At 38.4% G+C, this 21,936-nt stretch overlaps 1 protein-coding gene across 1 annotated transcript in view; it reads right to left on the bottom strand.

Annotated features, from left to right (window-relative positions):
* Positions 1 to 18,669, bottom strand: part of PDE3B (phosphodiesterase 3B) — a 202,326-nt gene extending 183,657 nt beyond the window's left edge. The window contains exon 1 of the mRNA XM_063095336.1: positions 17,698 to 18,669. Within this exon, the coding sequence (XP_062951406.1) occupies positions 17,698 to 18,669 (972 nt within the window). The remainder of the gene's footprint in view (positions 1 to 17,697) is intronic.
* Positions 18,670 to 21,936: the final 3,267 nt, after the last annotated feature.

Raw genomic sequence — 21,936 nt, 5'->3', positions numbered from 1 at the left:
CTTCCCCGAGGAGCTCACGCTCTGGTGTGGGAGATAAGACAAGTACACAAATAACCGCAATACCAGGAGGAAGGTGATAAGTCCCGAGAAAGATCTACACAGTGCTACAAAGGCACCCAGAGCGACCGGTCGTCTGTGCCTAGCAGAAACCTGGTAGACTTCCTGGGCAAGGCGGTGCCGAGCAGGGTCTTGAAGGCCCAGCTGATAGATGAGGGTTGCAGAAGACACGTCCCAGCCCAGCCCAGTGTGCACAGAGCGGGGAGACGTGCGGCCAGGGAGGCGAAGACACGACAGAAACCACACACCCTGTGGGGTTGCCACTGCAGGATCCAACAGCCCGGGCCAGAGCACACGGAACAGGGAGAAGTCCTGCACGGGAAGTGAAAGCTCAACAGAGATCACACATCCTGTGGTATGTGATCCAGCAGCCAAGCAGAGTCCAAGCTGACCAGAAAAGTGGCTCCCCAGAGAGGCCCAAGACCCGAGGCAACCATACACAAAAGGCACTAAAGGCCAACTGAGCAGTCACGGAGGTAGCCATACCAAATTGGCAACCACAGCAACATCTTAGTTAGTCAATAGTCTCAAACCGGTGGACTCTGAAACCCCCTACCACAATGAGTAAATATCAAAAAAAAAGATACCAGAAATACAAAAAATCAAGAAAGTACACTACCAAAAGTTAATAAATCTCAAACTCTAGATCCTATAGAACAAGAAGCCCTTGAAATGACTGACAAGGAATTTCGAGTGATAATTCTAAGGAAACTGAATGAGATACAAGAAAACTCAGCTAGACATCATGATGAAATGAGAAAAAGTATACAGGATCTGAAAGAGGAAATGTACAAGGAAATCAATGTCCTGAAAAAAAACATAGGAGAACTTGCCGAACTGAAGAAGTTATTCAGCGAAATAAAAAACACAACGGAGAGTTTAACCAGCAGGCTTGTGGAAGTTGAAGAGGGAACCTCTGAACTTGAAGATGGGCTGTTTGAAATAACACAAGCAGACAAAAAGAGAGAAAAAAGAATCAAAGACATTGAAGAAAATCTGAGAGAGATATCAGACAACCTTAAGCGCTCAAATATCCGAGTCATGGGTATTCCAGAAGGGGAGGAAAATGGAGATTCCATTGAAAACATATTCAACAAAATAGTGGCAGAAAACTTCCCAGGTATAGGAAAAATCACAGATCTTCAGATCCAGGAAGCTCAACGATCTCCAAACGTATTCAACCCAAAAAGGCCTTCTCCAAGCCATGTCATAGTCAAATTGGCAAAACTCAGAGACAAAGAGAGAATCTTAAAAGCTGCAAGAGAGAAGCGTCAAATCACCTATAAGGGAGCCCCAATCAGGCTAACATCAGACTTTTCATCACAAACCCTAAAAGCTACAAAGGAATGGGATGATATATTCAAAATACTAAAAGACCAAGATTGCCAGCCAAGAATACTTTACCCTGCAAGGCTATCCTTCCGAAATGAAGGCCAAATAGTATATTTCTCAGACAAACAAAAACTGCAGGAGTTCACTACCACACGACCACCCTTACAAGAAATCCTCAAGGGAGGAACTGGGTTTGGTTCCTGAAAAATAACTACCACTGCCATAAAAACCCAAGAAAAATCAAAACGCACTAGTATAATAAAAATGGCATTCATGAAGAGAAAACAAGAAACAAAAACGCTATCTACAACCTAAGGAACCAACAAACACAGAAACCAAACAGTAAATCAGAAAGCAAGGAACAAAAGACACCTAAGACAACCAAACAACCAATAAGATGCTAGGATTAAATCAACACTTTTCAATAACAACTCTTAATGTAAAAGGCTTAAATTCCCCAATCAAAAGACATAGACTGGCTGACTGGATAAAAAAAGGAGGACCCAACTATATGCTGCCTACAAGAGAACCACCTCACCCATAAAGATTCACATAGACTAAGAGTGAAAGGATGGAAAAAGATTTACCACGCAAACAGAAAAGAAAAACGAGCTGGAGTAGCTATTCTGATATCTGACAAAATAGACTTTAAACTAAAAACCATAAAAAGAGACAATAAGGGACACTACTTAATGATAAAAGGACTGATCCATCAAGAAGACATAACAATCATAAATATGTATGCACCCAATGTTGGAGCAGCCAGATTTATAAAACAAACTCTATTAGACCTAAAGAAGGAAATAGACACTAATACCATAATAGCAGGGGACCTGAACACCCCACTGTCAATATTAGACAGATCATCTAGGCAAAGAATCAGTAGAGAAACACAAGATCTAAACAATACCCTAGACCAATTGGACTTGGCAGATATCTACAGAACATTCCATCCAACAACCTCAGAGTATTCATTCTTCTCATCAGCACATGGATCATTCTCCAGGATAGATCACATATTAGGTCACAAATCAAGTCTCAATAAATTCAAAAAAACTGGAATTATCCCATGTATTTTCTCAGACCACAATGGATTAAAACTAGAAATTAATAAAAAACGAAACTCTGGAAACTATACAAACACATGGAAATTAAACAACATTCTACTTAATGACAGATGGATCCAAGAAGAAATCAAGCAGGAAATCAAAAAATTTATTGAAACTTATGAAAATAATGATACATCATACCAAAACCTGTGGGATACTGCAAAAGCAGTATTAAGGGGGAAATTTATTGCATTAAATGCTCACCTCAGAAGAATGGAAAGATGGCAAGTGAACAACCTAACACTTCACCTTAAAGAACTAGAAAAACAAGAACAATCCAAACCTAAAGTTAGCAGACGGAAAGAAATCATTAAGATCAGAGCAGAACTGAATGAAATACTGCCATTTGCAACAACATGGATGGACCTTGAGAGAATTATATTAAATGAAACGAGTCAGGCACAGAAAGAGAAATACCACATGTTTTCACTTATTGGTGGGAGCTAAAAATTAATACATAATTCACACACACACAAAAAAAAAAAAAACGGGGTGGGAGAAGATATAACAACCACAATTACTTGAAGTTGATACGACAAGCAAACAGAAAGGACATTGTTGGGGGGGAGGGGGGAGGGGGGAGGGAGGAGGGAGGGAGGTTTTGGTGATGGGCAACAATAATCAGCCACAATGTATATCAACATAATAAAATTTAAAAAAAAGAAAGAAAATCAATTAATATAATCCACCATATTAACATTCTTTAAAAAAAAAAAAACATGATTATATTGATGCAGAAAAAGCATTTGAGAATATTCCACATTAATTTATAATAAAAATTCTCAGAAATCCAGGATCAGAAAGGAATTAAGAAATTCCCCCAACCTAATAAAGGGCATCTGTAAGAAAGCTATAGCCAACATCACATTTAATGGTGAAAGACTGAATGCTACCCCACTAGACTTGAAACAGAGAAAAAAAGGTTGAGTCACACCATTCCTATTCAGCATTGTACTGGAAGTCCTAAGCAGTGCAATAAGGCAAGAAAAAATAAAAAAATAAAGGGCATACAGATTGGAAATGAAGAGATTAAAACTGTGCTATTCATAAAAACAAAGCACTAATGTTTACAAAGAAAAATCTTGAGGAATCTACAAAAAACTACTCCTAAAACTAATAAGTGAATTCAGCAAGGTCATAGTATACAAGGTCAACATATAAAATTCAATCACATTTCTGTATACTAGCAATGAGCAACTGGAAACCAAATTATTTTTTAAAATACTTTTTATGATAGCTCCAAAAAATGAAATGCTTACTTGTAAATCTAACAGAATGTGTATAGGATTTATATGCCGAAAATTACAAAATACTAATGAAGGAAATAATGGAGAGATATACCATGTTCATGAATTGGAAGACTCAACATAGTAAAAACGTAAATTCTACCTAAGTTGATTCTATAGACTTAATGCAAGTATAACCAAAATCTCAGCCAAAATTTTTATAGATATAAACAAGCTGATTTTAAAATCTATATGCAAAGGCACATAACAAAACAATTTTGAAAAACAAAGTAGTAAGATTCACACTACACAAAATTTTACAGTAATCAAGGCAGCATGGTACTGGCAAAGGGAAAGACATTGATTAATGGGACAGAATAGAGAACCCAGAAATAGATCCACATAAATATAGCAAATTGATTTTTGGCAAAGCTACCAAGATCATCCAATAAACAAAGGAGAGTCTTTAAAACAAATAATGCTAGAACAATTGGATATTCTGTATGTAGAAAAAAATAAATCTAAACTTTAAAAAAATTATACAAAAATCAAATTAAAATGGATCACAGGTCTAAAGGTAAAACATAAAACCATAAATCTTTTAAAAGAAAACATGAGAGAAAATCTTCACAACCTGTGGTTAGAGTTCTTAAATATGACATCAAAAGTGTGATCCATTAAAAAAAATTGAAAAACTGAACTTCATCAAAATTAAAATCTTTGGTTCTCTGAAAAACACTGTTCAAAGAATGAAGAGACAAGCTATAGATTGGGAGAAAAATATTTACAAATTAAAATCCAGCAAAAGACTTGAAGACCTATAATCACTTCACCAAGACGATACATGATGGAAATACCATGAAGAGACAGATATTCAAAATCACTAGCCATTAGAGAAATGCAAATTAAAATCATAATGAAATATCATTATATATCTAGAATGACTAAAATAAAAAATACTAACAAGTATTTTAAACAAATAATAAATAATACTACAAGTATTAATAAGTGCTGGTGAGGGTGTGAAGTTACTGGAATTTTCATACATTGCTGGTGAGACTGCAAAATGGCACAACCCCTCTGGAAAACAGTGGCAATTTCTTATAAAGTTAAACATATACTTACCATATGACCCAGCAATCCCAGTTAGTTATAACCCTAGAGAAACAAAAACTTATGTTCACACAAAAACCTGTGAACTTATGTTCACACAAAAAGCCCACAGTTCAGATTAAAGTAACTTCAATAATTCACTTAGGAATTTATTAAATGCTAAGTTAATAACTTGGTGCTACAGTGCTACCTACAATGCAGAAGAGGGATAAGACATTGTCCCTATGCTTAAGAAACTCAGAATCTAATGAAGAAGGCAACTGTACAACTAACTAAAATACAATGTAAAGGTACTTTAACAGTGGTATTTGTTAAATATTAAAATATTTTTATTTTATTTTATTTTATTTTATTATTTTTTTTTTTTAAAGATGACCGGTAAGGGGATCCTAACCCTTGACTTGGTGTTGTCAGCACCACACTCAACCAGTGAGCGAACCGGCCATCCGTATATGGGATCCGAACCCGGGGCCTTGGTGTTATCAGCACCACACTCTCCCGAGTGAGCCACGGGCCGGCCCCTTAAAATATTTTTAAAAGAACATTCTATCCAGGAGATTACAAAGGGGTAGATGGGGGAGGCTGAGGAAGACAGTCACCTGAGATAGTCCACGCCACCATTATCTCTCACTTGGACAACTGCAATAGTCTCCTATCTTCCTGCTTCCACTCTAGCTACTCCCTGCCAATAGCCCATTTACTCCAAACTATCTGAAATAGTTTCCATTTTCTGAACACACTCTTTATTTCAATACTCCTCTACTATTGTTTATTTGCATGATTCTCTCTTCCTAAAAGGCTCTTCCTCCACCTCTGCAGAGATTAGTATCTTCTGTGTCCTTAATAAGCCAAGTGTGCCATTTATACAGTATTTCATTTGTCCCTCCAGATCCTTTCTCCACTCTGCTGTGTGCCCCAGGAGGCTTTGCCTGTATTGAGAGTCCCCCTTGCCCTCTGTCTAATGGGTGGATTCAGCCAAAAGAAGACAATGGCAGGAGACTGAAAAACAGGAAGAGAGTTAGCCTGGGGTATTTATTTCCACAATAACTATTAAAGAGCAGATAAAAACTTAAGATACATCACTTAGTATATGGCAAAGAGACTTTATAAGCCACTTAGGCATCCTTGTATCATGGCACAGAAAGTGTTAAAAATGACAACCCTTGCTTATTAGGGATATAATAAAATATTTTCATCAAGATCAGTTCAGTAAGTAGAAACAGGGTAAACGTGAGAAACAGTCACAGCTAAAATGTATTTAAACTAAAAATGTATTACTTGTAAAAAGACAAACTTCAGTTATCTGACAAAAATGTACTCAGTTTAAAATAATGACATTTCTATAGTTTGCTAGATAATTATGACTAATAATTTGCCACTATTTTCCTCCTTGGTGAACTATAAAAATTAGTAAATTTGTATTAAGAATAAAAAGTTCTCTCTAGAAATAAAAAGTATGATATAAACACTAAAAAATATTCTACCAACACTTGTTATTCAAGAACCATTCAAACAACTAAGAATTTCTAATCAATTTGTAAGCATTTTTTTAAGCCATATCTGAAAAAGCAATGCCAAAATTGTTTATAACACCACTACATCACTATGATCTCACCTCAAATCATCATTCTATGCCCCTTCTTTTCTTTAGGTAGGCCACTCCTGCCCACAATATCTCATATTAGTATCCACCCTCCCAACTTTCAACATTCTTCCAACCTTCACATATAAACTCAGGCATTCACCTAAAGTAAATTTCCCCTGCTGGAGATTACTGCTGAATTTTGTGATTTCAAGAACTTATTCCTTAGGTATCCTCTTCCTCAAGTTATTTTCAATGATGAAATTATGAGTATTAAGTAGCAACAAAGGAAAGGTTGCCACGTCAAGTGATAGAGAACAGTATTTAATGTTTATTCAACTCAATAAACTATTTTGTATATACCAAGCACTGGAGATACATAAGTAAGTAAGATACTGTCTCTACATTTAAAGAACATAAAATACAGAGGTAAGAAAGACCTGTCAACACAAATACAATAGAGAATGTTAAGTTCGACAATAGATCCACACAGAAGGAAGTGCCTCAATTTTGTCGAGAGGGAAAAAAAGAAAGAAATTAAGAAAGGTAGAATCTAGATCATTTTTTAAAATTTATACACTCCATGAAACTATGTAAAAACTATGGTTGCAAAAAGGAGGACTCAAAAAAATTAAAAAACATGTTGTGTAAAAGGTGTCAGAATTACAAATGCCTTTTTCTATTTTCATGTTAAGAGACAATGTCTTGTCCTCAACCCTATAGCTAATATGAGGAAGAATTTCCCCTAAATACTTTTGGCCTCTCTCTACCCCCTCATTTATTTTTCTCCTAGAAAGAGAATAATGACTTACCTGATTGTTCAATTTAGACTAAAAAATTATATAAGCATAATTTTACCCCTTGCTTTTTGCTCTTGGAAGCCCACCTGCTAGCTAGGAGCAGAATTCTCCAATGCTCCTCCCTGAATAGGTTCTCCCAGCAAATAGGGAGGATGCTCCTGGCCCTGTCTTGTCTATGACCATGTAAGTCTATTTAACTCTGGGGTTCCAAATTAGAAAGCAAAACTATTTTCATGTACAAGCAATGTCCTTTAATGTCAGCTTTATCAAGAATAAAGGTGGTTTTCTGATCTCTCATCCGTCACTCTTTTCACAGTATGTTCAGAATTTGGGCAAGAAATATGAGTGTTATTTATTGAGACCTCTCAGACACTATAATATTACACTGTCTTTTTTTCTAAATTAAAATAAAATCTTCACTTTTTATCTTATATTAAATTCCTGAGTGTAATATTCTTACATGGTTTTTCTTCAGAGCCCTCAGAACTTTCAGCAGAACACCTAGTAATGTTTGCTGAAGGAATGAATTTTCAGATATTAAAGGTACTTCTATATGTCATTTATTTTTACAACAATAGCAAACAAAAAAATGACTTACATAATGATAAAGATTGGTATTTACTAATGTGGATATAGGTATTTTTTCCCTAAAGAAAATTATTTCCTCATATACTAGTAAAAATTAATATCCATATTTATTTTTGTCTGCTTTAAACCATTACCATTTAAGTAGCAGAAGCTCTTGAGAGGACTTTATCTGAAAAAATGAACAAAGCATTAAACTGAAGAAGCAGTAAAGCAAAGTCGCTAATATTGACTGGACTGAGGAAGAGGGTTGGAGGAGTCACTTTTTATGCACCATTTCTCTTTTCTGTTTCCTTATCGTTTGTCTCCCTCTTGCAATTCCTGGGGTGGAGCTGCATAGTTATCAACATGCTTAACAGACAGTGAACTGTGAAGGAGGAATTATGGGCAAGGGCATTTGTTTGAATTTCCAGTGCACCTCCAACTCCAAAGTGACAAACTGGAACAAGAAGTTTATGGGACAGTAAATTACGACTGTAGCAGCTAACAGATTCTTCTTCAGCTAACAGATTCTTTTCCTGGAAGATCAAAGGTTCTTAACTTTTAACTCTGAAACTTCAAAAGATAAGAAATCTAAATTACCCCTTTTAGTTACTTTTGAAATCTTCACTTGTACATTTTCTTTGTTGTCCTAAATACTGACAACAGCTGAAAGAATTTCTCCCAAATAATCCTTTATGGAAGGGATTTACTTTTTTACTTTAATACTGGTTCCAAGGGAAGTATCAGGAAATAAAAAGGGATTGTTTGAAAGATCTAAATTTCAATTAACTTTATCATTTATTTTAGAATAATTTGGCATAAGCTATCAAGTAATCTGAGGATAAAAATTTCTACTAATAATAACAGAAAGAACTAACCTGTTGAGGGCTTGCGAGGTGCCAGACACTGTTCAAAGAATTTATAGGTTATCAACTCATTTAATCCTCACATCATCATCTCATATCATATCTACCTCAAATCAATGAGATAAATACTGTTATTAGCCCCAATTTACACACCAGGAAACTGAGGTACAGAGAAATTAAACAACTTGCCCAATATCCTATAAGTGGCAGAGATGCCATTTAAAATCAAACAATCTGGCTTTACCATTCTGCAACACTTTATTGTTAATGAGAATACCAAAGACAGCAGGAAATTGGAACTCATTTCCATCCATAGTTCTTTCCTTCACTCAAGGTTAATAAGAAACTATTATGAGAAATGACAATAAGAGTAAATATAATAACAGATATCCATTGTGAACTCCAAAATGTGCACGAGAAATGCAAAACAAAAACATTTGATCATTATACTCAGGGAGCTTACATCCCATTTAGAGATATCAAGTATGCACATGTGAAAGCAAAACCAAGCTCTTTATCATTTCTTCCAAACAAGCTCCTCTTCCCATGTTCCCTATATTAGCTAATGACACCCCTAATCTTTCAGACACCCGGACCTGAAACATCTTCAAACTTCCAGTCACCAGAGCCTTTCCACTCCCACTGTTCTCAGAGCCTCTAATATGAAGGATTATAAGAGCTTCTCTGCTCCCAATCTTTTGATTGTCTGGTCTCCCTTCACATTGTCAGTCATCTCCCTAAAATAAATAAAATGTCTCTTCCAAAAAAACTTCCAACATTTTCCACTGAATACAAAATAAATCCAAAAATTCAGTACACATATTACTCTCAACCAACCTTCCAGTCTCTTTACCAGTAACATTCCGATATTAATTCTACAATTCTTACTAGCTCTCCATTCTGATTTCCATGATAAAGTCATGAAGTTTATCTTCAAATGTTTTATCAGGGGCCGAGCCCGTGGCGCACTTGGTAGAGTGCTGCGCTGGGAGCGCGGCGACGCTCCCACCGCGGGTTCGGATTCTATATAGGACTGACCGGTGCACTCACTGGCTGAGTGCCGGTCACGAAAAAACGACAAAAAAAAAAAAAAAAAAAATGTTTTATCAGTGTCAATGCCTTTATCTATTTAACCAAGTCCTTCAATATCCCTCAAATACCCCCTTCATGAAGACTTCCAGTACATCCCCAATAAAAACTGATCACTCTTTTATCTTTTCCAAAAGGCATTCAGACTGGAAATATAGCATTAATGCAATTCTTTCCAATAGTGAACTAGTTTACATGTCTGTCTCTACTATATATAAACTTCCTGAGGATAGAACCATGTCTTATTCATCTTCATATTCCTCCCCCCAACCCCCTGAAACTAGCACCTGGCAATTCTCAAAAAAGGGATTTAGTAACTGAGGGCAATTAAGACAGTATAAGCAAAGTATAATACACTAATGTGATGGGAATAAGTTAAAAGTATAAATAAAATAGTATTAAGGAATGCTTTCTATTGTAGGTGAATTTGGAAAGTTATTGTGCGTGTGTGTGTGTGTGTGTGTGTGTGTGTGTGTGTGTGTGTGTGTGTGTGTACATACATGATGGTTTCAAAAAGTTAGTGAAGGGGTCAGCCCCGTGGCTCACTCGGGAGAGTGCCACGCTGGTAGCGCCAAGGCTGCGGGTTAGGATCCTATACAAGGATGGCCGGTGTGCTCACTGGCTGAGCGTGGTGCAGACAACACCCTGCCGAGGGTTGTGATCCCCTTACTGGTCCAAAAAAAAAAAAAAAAAAAAAAAAAGTTGGTGAAAAGATTCATATTATCTTTTAATTCTATTTTTCCATGAACTTTTTGAAGTACCCTTGTATATAAGCATACACATAGACATAAATTTAGAATTTTATCTCCTTGGTGAATTAAATCTTTTATAATTATGTAATAATCTTTTCCTCTAGTCAACGTTTTTCCTAGTTTATCTGATGTTAATATTTTACCAACTATCTAATAGCATTTATCTTGTATCCTTTTTCCATTTTTTTATTTTCAACCTTTATATATCCTTATGTTTGTGAAGAGTATATAGTCAGATTTTTAAAATATGCAAGTGGACAATCTTTATCTTTTTTTATTGGTTATGAATATTCATGAGATACAAAGCTGATTGTCACCCCTCATGACCAAGATGTGAAGGCCAGATTCATACTGGTAGCATGGCCATTACCACAAATTGTGTTTGTACCCCGTGTCCCCCACCCAATTATCCCCAACCTCCCCCCGCTCTTTTCCCCCACTCCACTTCATAGCCCAAAGTATGTTCTCTCCCTCTGCAAGCCCAATGCACCACTGCAGTCTTTCTTTCTTTCCTTCTTTCTCTCTTAGCTCCCACTTATGAGTGAGTACATGCGGGATTTATCCCTCTGCACTTTGCTTATTTCACTCAACATAAATTTTTCTAGGCTCATCCATGTTGTTGCAAATGGAAGAATTTCATTCATATACCAGTTTCCTTATCCAATCATCTATCGATGGACATTTAGGTTGGTTCCATGTCTTGGCTATTGTAAACAGAGCTGTGATGAATATGAGAGTTCAGGTATCCCTTCGATGGGATGATTTCCATTCCTCTGGGTATATACCCAGAAGTGGGATTGCTGGATTGTATGGAAGATCTATCTGTAGTTGTTTGAGAAATCTGTATACTGTTTTCCATAGTGGTCGTACTAATTTACAGTCCCACTAACAGTGCAGGAGTGTTCCCTTCTCTTCATACCCTCGCCAGCATTTGTTATTTACCGTCTTTTTGATTATAGCCAGTCTAAATGGCATGAGGTGGTATCTCAATGTAGTTTTAATCTGCATTTCCCTGATGACTAGTGATGTTGAGCATTTTTTCATGCACATGTTGGCCATTTGTCTGTCTTCCTTTCAAAAATATCTATTCAGCTCCTTTGCCCATTTTTAACTGGGTTATTTGTTTTTTTACTGTGTAATTGCTTGAGTTCCTTGTATATTACGGATACTAATCCCCTGTTGGATGGATAGTTAGCAAAAATTTTCTCCCACTGTGTAGGTTGTCGTTTCACTCTGTTGATTGTTTCCTTTGCTGTGCAGAAACTTTTTAGTTTGATATACTCCCATTTATTTTTTCTTTCGCTGCTTGTGCTTTCAGGCTCACGTTCATAAAGTCTGGGCCCAGACCTAGTTCCTGAAGTGTTTCACCTATATTTTCCCTTAGTAATTTTACAGTTTCAGGTCTTTTGTTTTTTTTAAGATGACCAGTAAGGGGATCTTAACCCTTGACTTGGTGTTGTCAGCACCATGCTCTCCCAAGTGAGCTAACCGGCCATCCCTATATAGGGATCCGAACCCGTGGCCTTGGTGTTATTAGCACCGCACTCTCCCAAGTGTGCCATGGGCCGGCCCACAGTTTCAGGTCTTATATTTAAGTCTTTAATACATTTTAAGTTGATTTTAGTATATGGTGAGAGGTGCATAGTTTCATTCTTCTGCATATGGATATCCAATTTTCCCAAGGAGGTGAAAGATCTCTACAATGAGAACTACAAACCACTTCTGAAAGAAACTAAAGAAGACACAAAAAGATAGAAAGATATCCCATGCTCTTGGATGGTAAGAATTAACATTGTGAAAATGTCTACACTACCCAAAGCAATCTACAGATTCAATCCAATCCCCATCAAAATACCAATGACATTCTCTGCAGAAATTGAAAAAACAATCTTAACTTTCATGTGGAATAACTAAAGACCCTGAATAGCCAAAGCAATCCTGAGCAAAAAAAATAAAGCCAGAGGCATAACACTACCTGACTTCAAATTATATTACAAAGTTATTGTAACCAAAACAGCATGGTACTGGCATAAAAATAGACACTCAGACCAGTGGAGCAAAATTGAGAACCCAGAAATCACTCCTCAGGCTTATAGCCAACTGATATTGGACAAAGGCAACAAATATCTACATTGAGGAAAAGACTTCCTCTTTATCTCCTTTTAACAAGAGCTTTTGCCTCTATGTTTATTGTGATTACTGATACATAATATCTGAACTTATTGCTATCATCTTTTTATATGCTTTCTATCTTTGCCCTACTTACTCCGTTTCCTTTTATCTCCTTTTTTTCTATTGTATTGATTTTTTTGTTCTCCTTTATTCTACTGTATTGATTTTTTTGTTCTCCTTTATTCCCTTTCCCTTTCCCCCCTGTAATTATTTGGAAGTTATATATTCAATATCTATTCTTTCAGCAATTACACTAGCTATCTACATTTATAACAATATCTAAAGTCACACCCTTAACTCTCCTCTTGAAATATAACTTTTTAGCACACCATTCTAATTTTTCCTTCCAATGTAAATGTTATCATTTCCTAGTATTTTAGTTCTAACCAGTTCTCCCTTCATATATTAGGCATTGTTAGTAGTGTTTTCTAATATCAATGTTTACTTAGTTTTACATATATATTTATCATTAGCCTTCCTTCTTGATCTCAGTTATTTCTTCTGCTGAAATATGTATGTACTTTTGGTGGTAAAAACTCTCTCGATTTTTGTTTGTCTGAAATGGTTCAGTTTATCCTCTTTCTGGAGAGATGGTTTTTCTGGGCATTGATTTCTAGTTTGACACTTATTTTCTCTCAGCATATGAAAGATGATACTCCATTGCTTTATGGCTTTCACCGTTGCTATTGATAAGTCACCTCTCAGTACAATCACTATTCATTCTTTTGCAGGTAATTTCTCTTTCTCTCTGACTTCTTTCAGTACTTTTTTTTTTTTTTTTTTTTTCTTCTTTAGGGTTCTGCAGTTTTGCAGTGAGGTTTCTAAGTGTAGGCTTCTTTTTATTTATTCTGCTTGGGATTCAGTGGGCTTTCCAGATAATAAAATTGGTATTTTTCATCAGTTCTATGGAGTGCTATTTTACATCCATTATCTCTTCAAATATTGCCTGTTCTTCATCTCCTTTTGGAACTTCAATTGAATTCATGTTACTCTTTTTCTTCTTATTCTCCAACTCTTTCGACCTCTCTGTCTTAGTCTCCTTCTATTTTCCTCTCTGCACATTATGAACAATTTCTTTGGATCTATTTTCCAGTTAACAAATTCTGTCTTTCAACTGCTATTTAAAAGGTGCATCAAGTTTTTAATTTTTTTTTTTTTTTTTATCCTTAGAAGTAACATTTTTTCAAATCTGTATTACTGTTAATTCCCTGTTCCTCAATAATTTTTTCAGGCTTCTATTTTATTTTTTTAAGCATATTAAACATATATTTTTATAACTTGTACATGATGATTCTAATATCTAAAGCTTTTGCGGGTGTGTTTTTTGCTGTGTACTTTTTCTGCAGGTTGTTACTCATAGTTCCCTGTTTCTCTGCATGTTTTGTAGATTTTTGATTATGCACTGCTCAATTTCCTTAAGACTTGATCTGTGAGATTTATGGTGGCCTTAAGGAATTTGAATTTGCTTCTAACGGCTGCCTGGGAGCATCACCAACCTGGGGTTACTTTATATTCTTTATGTGGGGTTTCTCAGTCCACATACGTAGCATTAATTGGGATCAAAACCTAAATGAAGACCCTAAAAATTCCACAAAAAACTATTAGAATGAACAAATTAAGCAACACTGCAGGATACAAAATTCACAGTGGTGTATGCCTTGCAGATTCCTTAGGTGGATAAATAATAACTACACTTCAAAATCTCTTTTTTTAAGTCCTCACACTACATGTATACTTTTTCTAATAAAATTAACACTTTAAATAATATTTATGAGCATTAAAGCCACAGACTTTTTAAATATTTACCTAACCATTTAGAAAGCGCTTAGCATTTTAGGTATAGAAAAATATTTCACACTAACTTTTGCCTTTCAAAACTTTGTATTTACTTAACCATATAAAAAATGATCCCACTAAATAGCTGTAAACTGCATTGTAGAATATACAACTAAAATGGGATTGAAATGTGGTTCAATTCTGGCCAAAGCTTCTATGTAGACAATTGGTTTTGTGTTTTGTTTTTTGAGTTTTTTTAAATTTCTTATTAGTTTCATCTGACTCCTGGCAGATAGACTTCAAACTTGGTGCTTCTTTCATTAACCTACCAAAGCAGAACACAGTCAGCAGTAACTAGATTTAAACTTTAAATCTCTAAATGCTTTGGTAAAAAAAACCAAAAAACACCTCAGTTAAAAACTGACACATATATAGCATTTAAATCAAATATTATAAATCTAATCATTAAATCAAATGATTTACAAACATGTGCCATTATTTTTTAACACAGTACTTTACATATATCTGAAAAGTTAAAAGTTACTTTAACTCTATTCTCCCACAATTAAAAACATTTATATTGACATGAGTTTTCAAGTGGTTTCCAAAGATATTAATAAAAACGTCTAAATTCTTAAGGAAACTAAAGTAATAATTTTGTTAACATCATAAAAATTAATCCACATATACTTGTTAAAAGAAAGTTTTCTCTGTCCAAAAAATACAGAATATTTGCTCATCTTTTCCAATTATACACCTGGGAAAATACAGGTTAGCAATATCAGCATTCAACATTTAAGTAAAACTTCAAGAATTACTAATTTGTGACATTTTATTTATACTTTCATTTATACCTTACCAAAAGTGTAAACTAACTAAAAGAAATTAATTTTAGGATTGGAAGGTATTATAGAATTCATCTACAAGGATCCCCTGATACAACAGGATACTGAGACTCAGAGGTTCAATGACTTTTCCAAGATTAAACAGTGGAGCCAAGGCTTGACACTCAATACTCCGCCTATGAATCCAGAACATTTTCCCCTATGTCAGATTCTACCCAAAATCTTTTCATTTTCCTTCTCTTTCTGAAAAAAGAAAGTATTTTTACAATTGTCATGTACAATACTTCAAAAATTAGAAAATGTCTTATCTTTTACTTCCATAAAAGTACTGATTTCCTCTTGATTTCTCTAATATAATACCCATGAAAAGAAAAAACCACGGATCCACTGCTAAACTTTAGGAACAAGAAAAAAATTATTATTATTATATCTGCTAAGTTAAAAATATCTTTTTCTAGTAATGCCAAAATAGCATTACTTTGTGACAGTGAACATTAACTAACCATGTATAAACCTCTGTACTATTAGCATATATTTTAAGAATTCAAAAATGTTCCTATTCAGAGTAGAATGTGAATAAGGGTTTCCCGTGCTAAGAAAACATGCCCTTTTTAGAAGCACAAATTGCATTTTCCTCTAATACAAATAATAAATGAAGCTACCTGGTATAACACTGCATCTAGTTAAAGACTAAAAAAGGTTGCTGTGATGGAAAGAGCATCACACTAGGATTAAGAAGACTAGAAATTTTCAGTTTATAAGAGGACAGACAATTGACTATACCAATGAATTACAATTAAAATATTAAACTGTGTTAAGTTCAAGAAAACTGTCTACAAATGTGACGAAACTATGCTAAAACACTTTTCCAGTGTTAAAAATGCAATCTATTCACATATAGCCAAAAGTTAAATGTTATTCTAATCTATGAAAATAGTTGATACTACTTTGTCCTACAGTGAATCCACTCAAAATAATTCTTCTTCTGATACATATTTTTTTAAGCATTATTATCACTGGTAATAAACTGAGAAAAAAAGCATAACAAAACTTTCTCAAGCATCTGGCCAAATAACTACAGACCACAAAAGTAGCCTGAAGCTATTTTAAGAAGCAAAGTGTTCTGTCAATGGAACGCTACAGATAAGTGTTTAACATGTCATAAAATCAATGTAGTAGCTTGTAGATTATTTTGAAGAGAACACAAGAAACAGGAGAAGAAAGAGAGGAAAAAAGGAAAGAGTGCATTAGATGTAACAAGGACAAGAAAATCTGTCTCACATATACTGGATCCCAGTGTAAAACATATCACTAATCCAAAAAAACTGAAAACCAATGGTATACACTCCTACTCTCCTACTTAAAACCTCTATACTTACCCTTTTGATTGCACAGAACACAGCATCAGAACTGAAAAGTCTAATCAAATCCCACCACTGCCACTTATTAGATTTATGAAGTTGAGTAGTCCCTATAAGCCGAGATTTGCTCATTTGTAATTAGAGATTAATGCCACCTACCAAACAGGGTTCTTGTGAGGATTTGAGACAATACAGTATATGTAAAGCGTCTTGCATCTAGTAAATGCCCAGTGAACAGTGGGTATACCTATTGAGTTTCTTGGCGATGCAGAACAGGTAGATTTCCCAATGCTACATAAAGTTATAGCTCATTCCCTGATGATGATTTCGATTTCTTTTAAAAACAAAAATATGTAAACCTACGGTGGGTGGGGGGATGGAAACGCTTTTAACATCTTTCCAGACATTACTAAGTTTAATGGTTAAACTGTTAAAACATTCTCCTAAATACACAGCAAGTACAAACGACCATGAGTTGGTTTATAAAAGATTATTATTAGCCTACTGCTGTCTTTTCATCTAATCAAATAAGTTTCAGTTCCAAAGCTCATCACTGTTCTTTTAATTACAAGAGCTCAAATTCCTCCTCAGTTACCTTCAATAATAACAAAACCCCACTGATTAAAATTCACATACATATTACCTCATGTATGTTATCATTGGGCAGACATCATCATCATAACAACAAACAGATACACCAAAAAGACAGACATCAGAGTATGCCAAAAGTGGGAGTAGTCAATCTATTAAACCACAAATAATTAACCTCATCCTTCTGAGAATTCGTCTGTTGCATAAACTAAGTCCATAAAAAGTGTAATATGATTGGTGGGCTATTTCATTTCTGCTCAAAGATAAAAGGTACTTGGCTTCTGCATTTTTAAGAAGTTTCCTACATTACAGAACTCCTTTCCAAAATAAAACATTATTTCCTCCCCCTCCTTTTTCCACTCTGAAAGTTAACATGCTTTCAAGTACGCTCATTCAACCCTGGAACTGAGGCGATTACACCGCACACGCTTCCTTACCAGATCTTTCTGGGTAACATACCTGTTCTCTCGAAATACAAGGCAACGAAGGTCTCCTGAACATTTTGCAACTGCCATAGTAACTGGCTGAAGTTTCTCCTAGCGACACGCAGCTGGACCTCCTCCGGGGTCTGATCACAGGCACTTTTTCTTCCGCGGTGCTGGGCAACCGAGGATGATGCGGGACTTCCCTGATTTGAAAGAAGTGATCCAACCCCAGGGCCAGCAAGCATCCGACGCCCCCCACCAGGCAGGAAAGCAGCGGCCTGAGGGCTGCAGGCAGCGAGCCGAGGCCCGTGAAGGAGACCCACCAGACGCAGCTGGCGAAGAGCAGCACCAGGATGCTGTGCTGGAGCCTCCCCGGCTGCGCGAGCGTCAGCAAGCCCACACAGCTCAGCACCAACAACAACCTGCCCGCCACCGCGGGGGTCGTGTGCGGCTCCGGGGCCCCGGCGTGCCCGTTCCCCCAAGGCCAAGACCACCACTGGCACACCAAAAAGTCCCCCAGGTAACAGCATGCGGGCAGCGCCAGCAGCCACCAGGAGCCGCCGCTGCGGCCCGGGCCGGCGTCCCGTTTGGGCCGGGTCAGGAAGCAGGTGAGGAAGAAAAAGGCACAGGCGATGCTGAAGAGGGGGCTGAGGCTGTGCGAGCACACGCTCAGCAGCGTCCGCAGCCGGGAAGCCCCGGCATCCCAGCTTTCGGGCCCTGCGCCCAGCAGCAGGGCGAGGACAAAGGCGGCCAGGGCGCCCAGCGAGAGGCGCGCCCGGGAGAAGGGAAAGCCGCGCCGCGGCTGCTGGGGGGAGGCCGGCGGCGGCGGCAGCTCCACGTTGCAGAAGCGGCAGAGGTGGAAGAAGAACCCGCGCGGAGGGTCCTGCCGCAAGGGGCTCACGCAGCTCTTCACGTAGCCGTTCCTCAGACTCTCTGGGGACGAGCCGGCCCCGTCCGGCGGCTGTGGGTACCGCATGGCTTTGGCTTCTCGCTCGTCCCTCCTCATGGCCGGGGCCGGGGTAGCCAGGGGCTCAGCACGCCCAGCTGCGACCGCAGCGGCCGCTCACGCTCCAGGACCCTCCCTCCCCCGCGTTCGGGGCGCACCCCGGCTCGCGGCGCGTCAGGGCTGCGCCCGCTGCCGCGGCCCAGGGTCTCCGCCGCGCGGGCTGAGGAGCGGCGGAGTCCGCGACATGCCGGCTGAGGAGAGGGGCGGAGGGGGCTTCTCTCCGGGACCGCTTAGGCTTCCTCCTCCTTTTCCCTCGGGCACCTCTCGGAACTGGAGGCTCGGTGTCGCCTCCCAGCTCCCGCTGGCTGCAACAGTTACCTCACGACCTCAGCCTGGTCCGTTGGGCGCGCGAGCGGCGGGCGGGCGCTCCTCCCCCGCGGCTTCCCCGGCCGGGCGCGCGCCCGCGCTCGGTCCCGCCGCTACTCGCGCCGCTGCCGCCCAACCTGGCGGCGAAGAGCGCTGCCGCGGCAGTCCGAAGACCTGCCTGGGCTGGGCGAGACGGGCGGGGTCACCTTCTGATGGAAGGGGCAAGCCCGCCATCCCTGGGACTCCAGGCGCGCAGGTTTCGTCTGGGGGTAAGTCAGAGACACCGGCCAGGCTCCGATAGGTCATCACTCGGGTCCTTGGGAAAGAGGGCGTTTGTAGTCCCCGAGGGGAATGTCTAGGGGAAAATACCAAGCTGAGGGTGGGAGAGGCGGGGGAGGGGGTGCCTCTAACTTCAGCCCGATTCAGGTTGGGCCATCGGACTGTTTAAGCAGAGCTGTGACCTGGTAAGGATCAGCCACCAAGGCCATGGCGAAGAAATCCTAATCCCTGTGGCCTCGATAGCAACGTGGATCGTTGGGCCATGCAGCAGGCTCAGGATCCTTGCAGTGGCTTTTAGGGAGGAACGTGCACGTGGAGTGCACTCTGGGAGCATCCAAGTCTTGCTCAGGAACCATCTTCACAGGCGAGGACCCAGTGTCCCATCCTCCACTTTGCACCCTTGCCATACATAGGCACTGGTTCACATCTTGTATCCCACTACAACACAGCATAGAAGATATGCTGTCACAAGTGTTCTTTCCAAATTGGAGGCTTTTTCATTGTAACAGAGCATTTGAGGGGAGGGGATGGGAAAGCTAGGAGTCCTCTCCAAGACCACTCCCCAGTTTGGATAGGTTGGCCTTGATAGAAACCAAAGAAGATGCTTTCTGTGAAGTATTGCCGAAACTAACTTGAAAGTGGGTAGAAAAGAACTTTGCTGTAGCAAACGGACTGCTCTGGAATCTAACCAATCATAACTGCCTTAGAGAGTGAACTGTGTTTCCCTCCACCAAAACTCTCCCTTCAACCTCATGACAGGCCTGCATTTCTCAAAGAGCTAATTCCACATTTTTCCAGGGAGATGAGAAACCTTACTGTGTGGTAAATCCCACAAACAGGCCCATTTTTCACCAATTAATCTCTACCCACAGCCATGACCTAAAACAGAACATTTTCGTATATGGTCATAGTTCACATACATAGCAGAAATCACTGAGAAATTAGCACAAGAATTTGACCAAAATGAAAAACAGACCAGAATTTCCTTTCCTTTCCTGTATATTGGATAAAGGAGAAAAATATTTAATAGAGTTTTCTGATTACCCAAATGCTTGTCCTTAAAGGTAAAAATCCATCAGGTCCATGACAATTGAAAGCCCCCCCCAAAAAAATCCTTATTTCAAATACATTTTTTAAATGATGCACCTAGAACTCATCACCACCATTTGAAGATTAAAGTAGGAAACTTTAAACAGGAAAGTTAATGGATACATTTTGAGCTTGTACAGAAAGGCATGACAAAACTAGCACCAGCATTACTGAAATGCCCATCATTAATTCTCAGAGGAAATAATAAATTGATTTAAAAATTAGAACAAATTCAGATTAAAGTTTTGTGTGTGTGTTTTTTTGTTTAGTTGGCTTTTTTTGGGGGGGTTGGGGTTTTTTTTTAATTTGAGGTTGTCATCTAAGGTAGCATAGGCATGGTAAGGAAACACTAGTAGATTACATACCAAGTTTCATGAGTTTTAGTCCAGGCCCAGCCATTCACACCCTAGCATTAAGCAAGTAATGTAACTTTTGCAGACCTCATTCTTTTCAATTGTAAAATGAAGCAATTTAATTTAAATGACCTTTAAAGTCCCTTCTGGGGATTTTGTATGCCAAAAGTACATAGGCATCCTTAGGATTCACCAATAGCAACCTTTAAATTATTTGTATCACCAAACTAAATCAAACTCTCAGTGTTCACAAGTAAAAATAAAGGGATTTGTATGTAAGGGCTGTTTTCTAGAAAATAAAATTCAGGGCCGAGCCCGTGGCGCACTTGGTAGAGTGCTGCGCTGGGAGCGCGGCGACGCTCCCGCCGCGGGTTCGGATCCTATATAGGACTGACCGGGGTTCGGATCCTATATAGGACTGACCGGTGCACTCACTGGCTGAGTGCCGGTCACGAAAAAACGACCAAAAAAAAAAAAAAAAAAAAAACATGTATTAAAATTCAAAGCCCTCTTTATAAAATTGTTTTACCTCCATATTCTTTAGCCTTCTTTCAGCTGTCATCCAGGTTTTTCAGAGGCTAAAAGCCCAACTCTTTCAGTAACCCATAGTTCGAGTGTGTCCATCTGAACACCAACCCAGCACCTGAGAGGATTCTAAAATAAAACATAAGGATGTGACCAAAGACCATCAAGTTTACTTAACATAAATATTCACAAAAAGAATGAGCTAGCTATGTTTATAGCAACTCCCTTCTCTGTTTACAGTCATTGTCAAAGATTACTACTAGGCCGCATTTCTTAGAGGTCAATTTATTTAATTATTCTCCTGCCAAACTTAAAAAAGCAATAGAATTACTTAAGTCTTGCCTTTAGGTTTAAGAATTTATGGCCACTGCCTACTGTAAAAAAAGATCTAAAGTCACAGCACACCTTTGATTTTTCTCAGCACTCTCTACCCCAGCCTCATTTTACCTGACTTTTCCTTCTCTCATACCTTAACACATGATATCTCCACAATCTCCACTTAGTGATCCATGACATGGGATCTTGGTACTTACCACTCAGCTCCCAAGTCATTCTGGGGCAGTACGACTCCCTGTGTCTTCCTCTTTTATAATAATGGGATACTTGCCCTCAAGCTCCAAAGATCCAGTTGTCCCATGTGCCAGTTTGTAGAGTAAAAATTTTATTTTGTTCTTTTTAATACCCACACCAATAAGCTGGTAATGTCCCAATTAAC

This window comes from Cynocephalus volans, chromosome 4, assembly GCF_027409185.1.
Source record: "Cynocephalus volans isolate mCynVol1 chromosome 4, mCynVol1.pri, whole genome shotgun sequence".
Classification (NCBI taxonomy): Eukaryota; Metazoa; Chordata; class Mammalia; order Dermoptera; family Cynocephalidae; genus Cynocephalus; species Cynocephalus volans.
The sequence above is the reverse complement of the archived record's forward strand: the minus strand, read 5'-3'. Positions and strand labels throughout refer to the sequence as shown.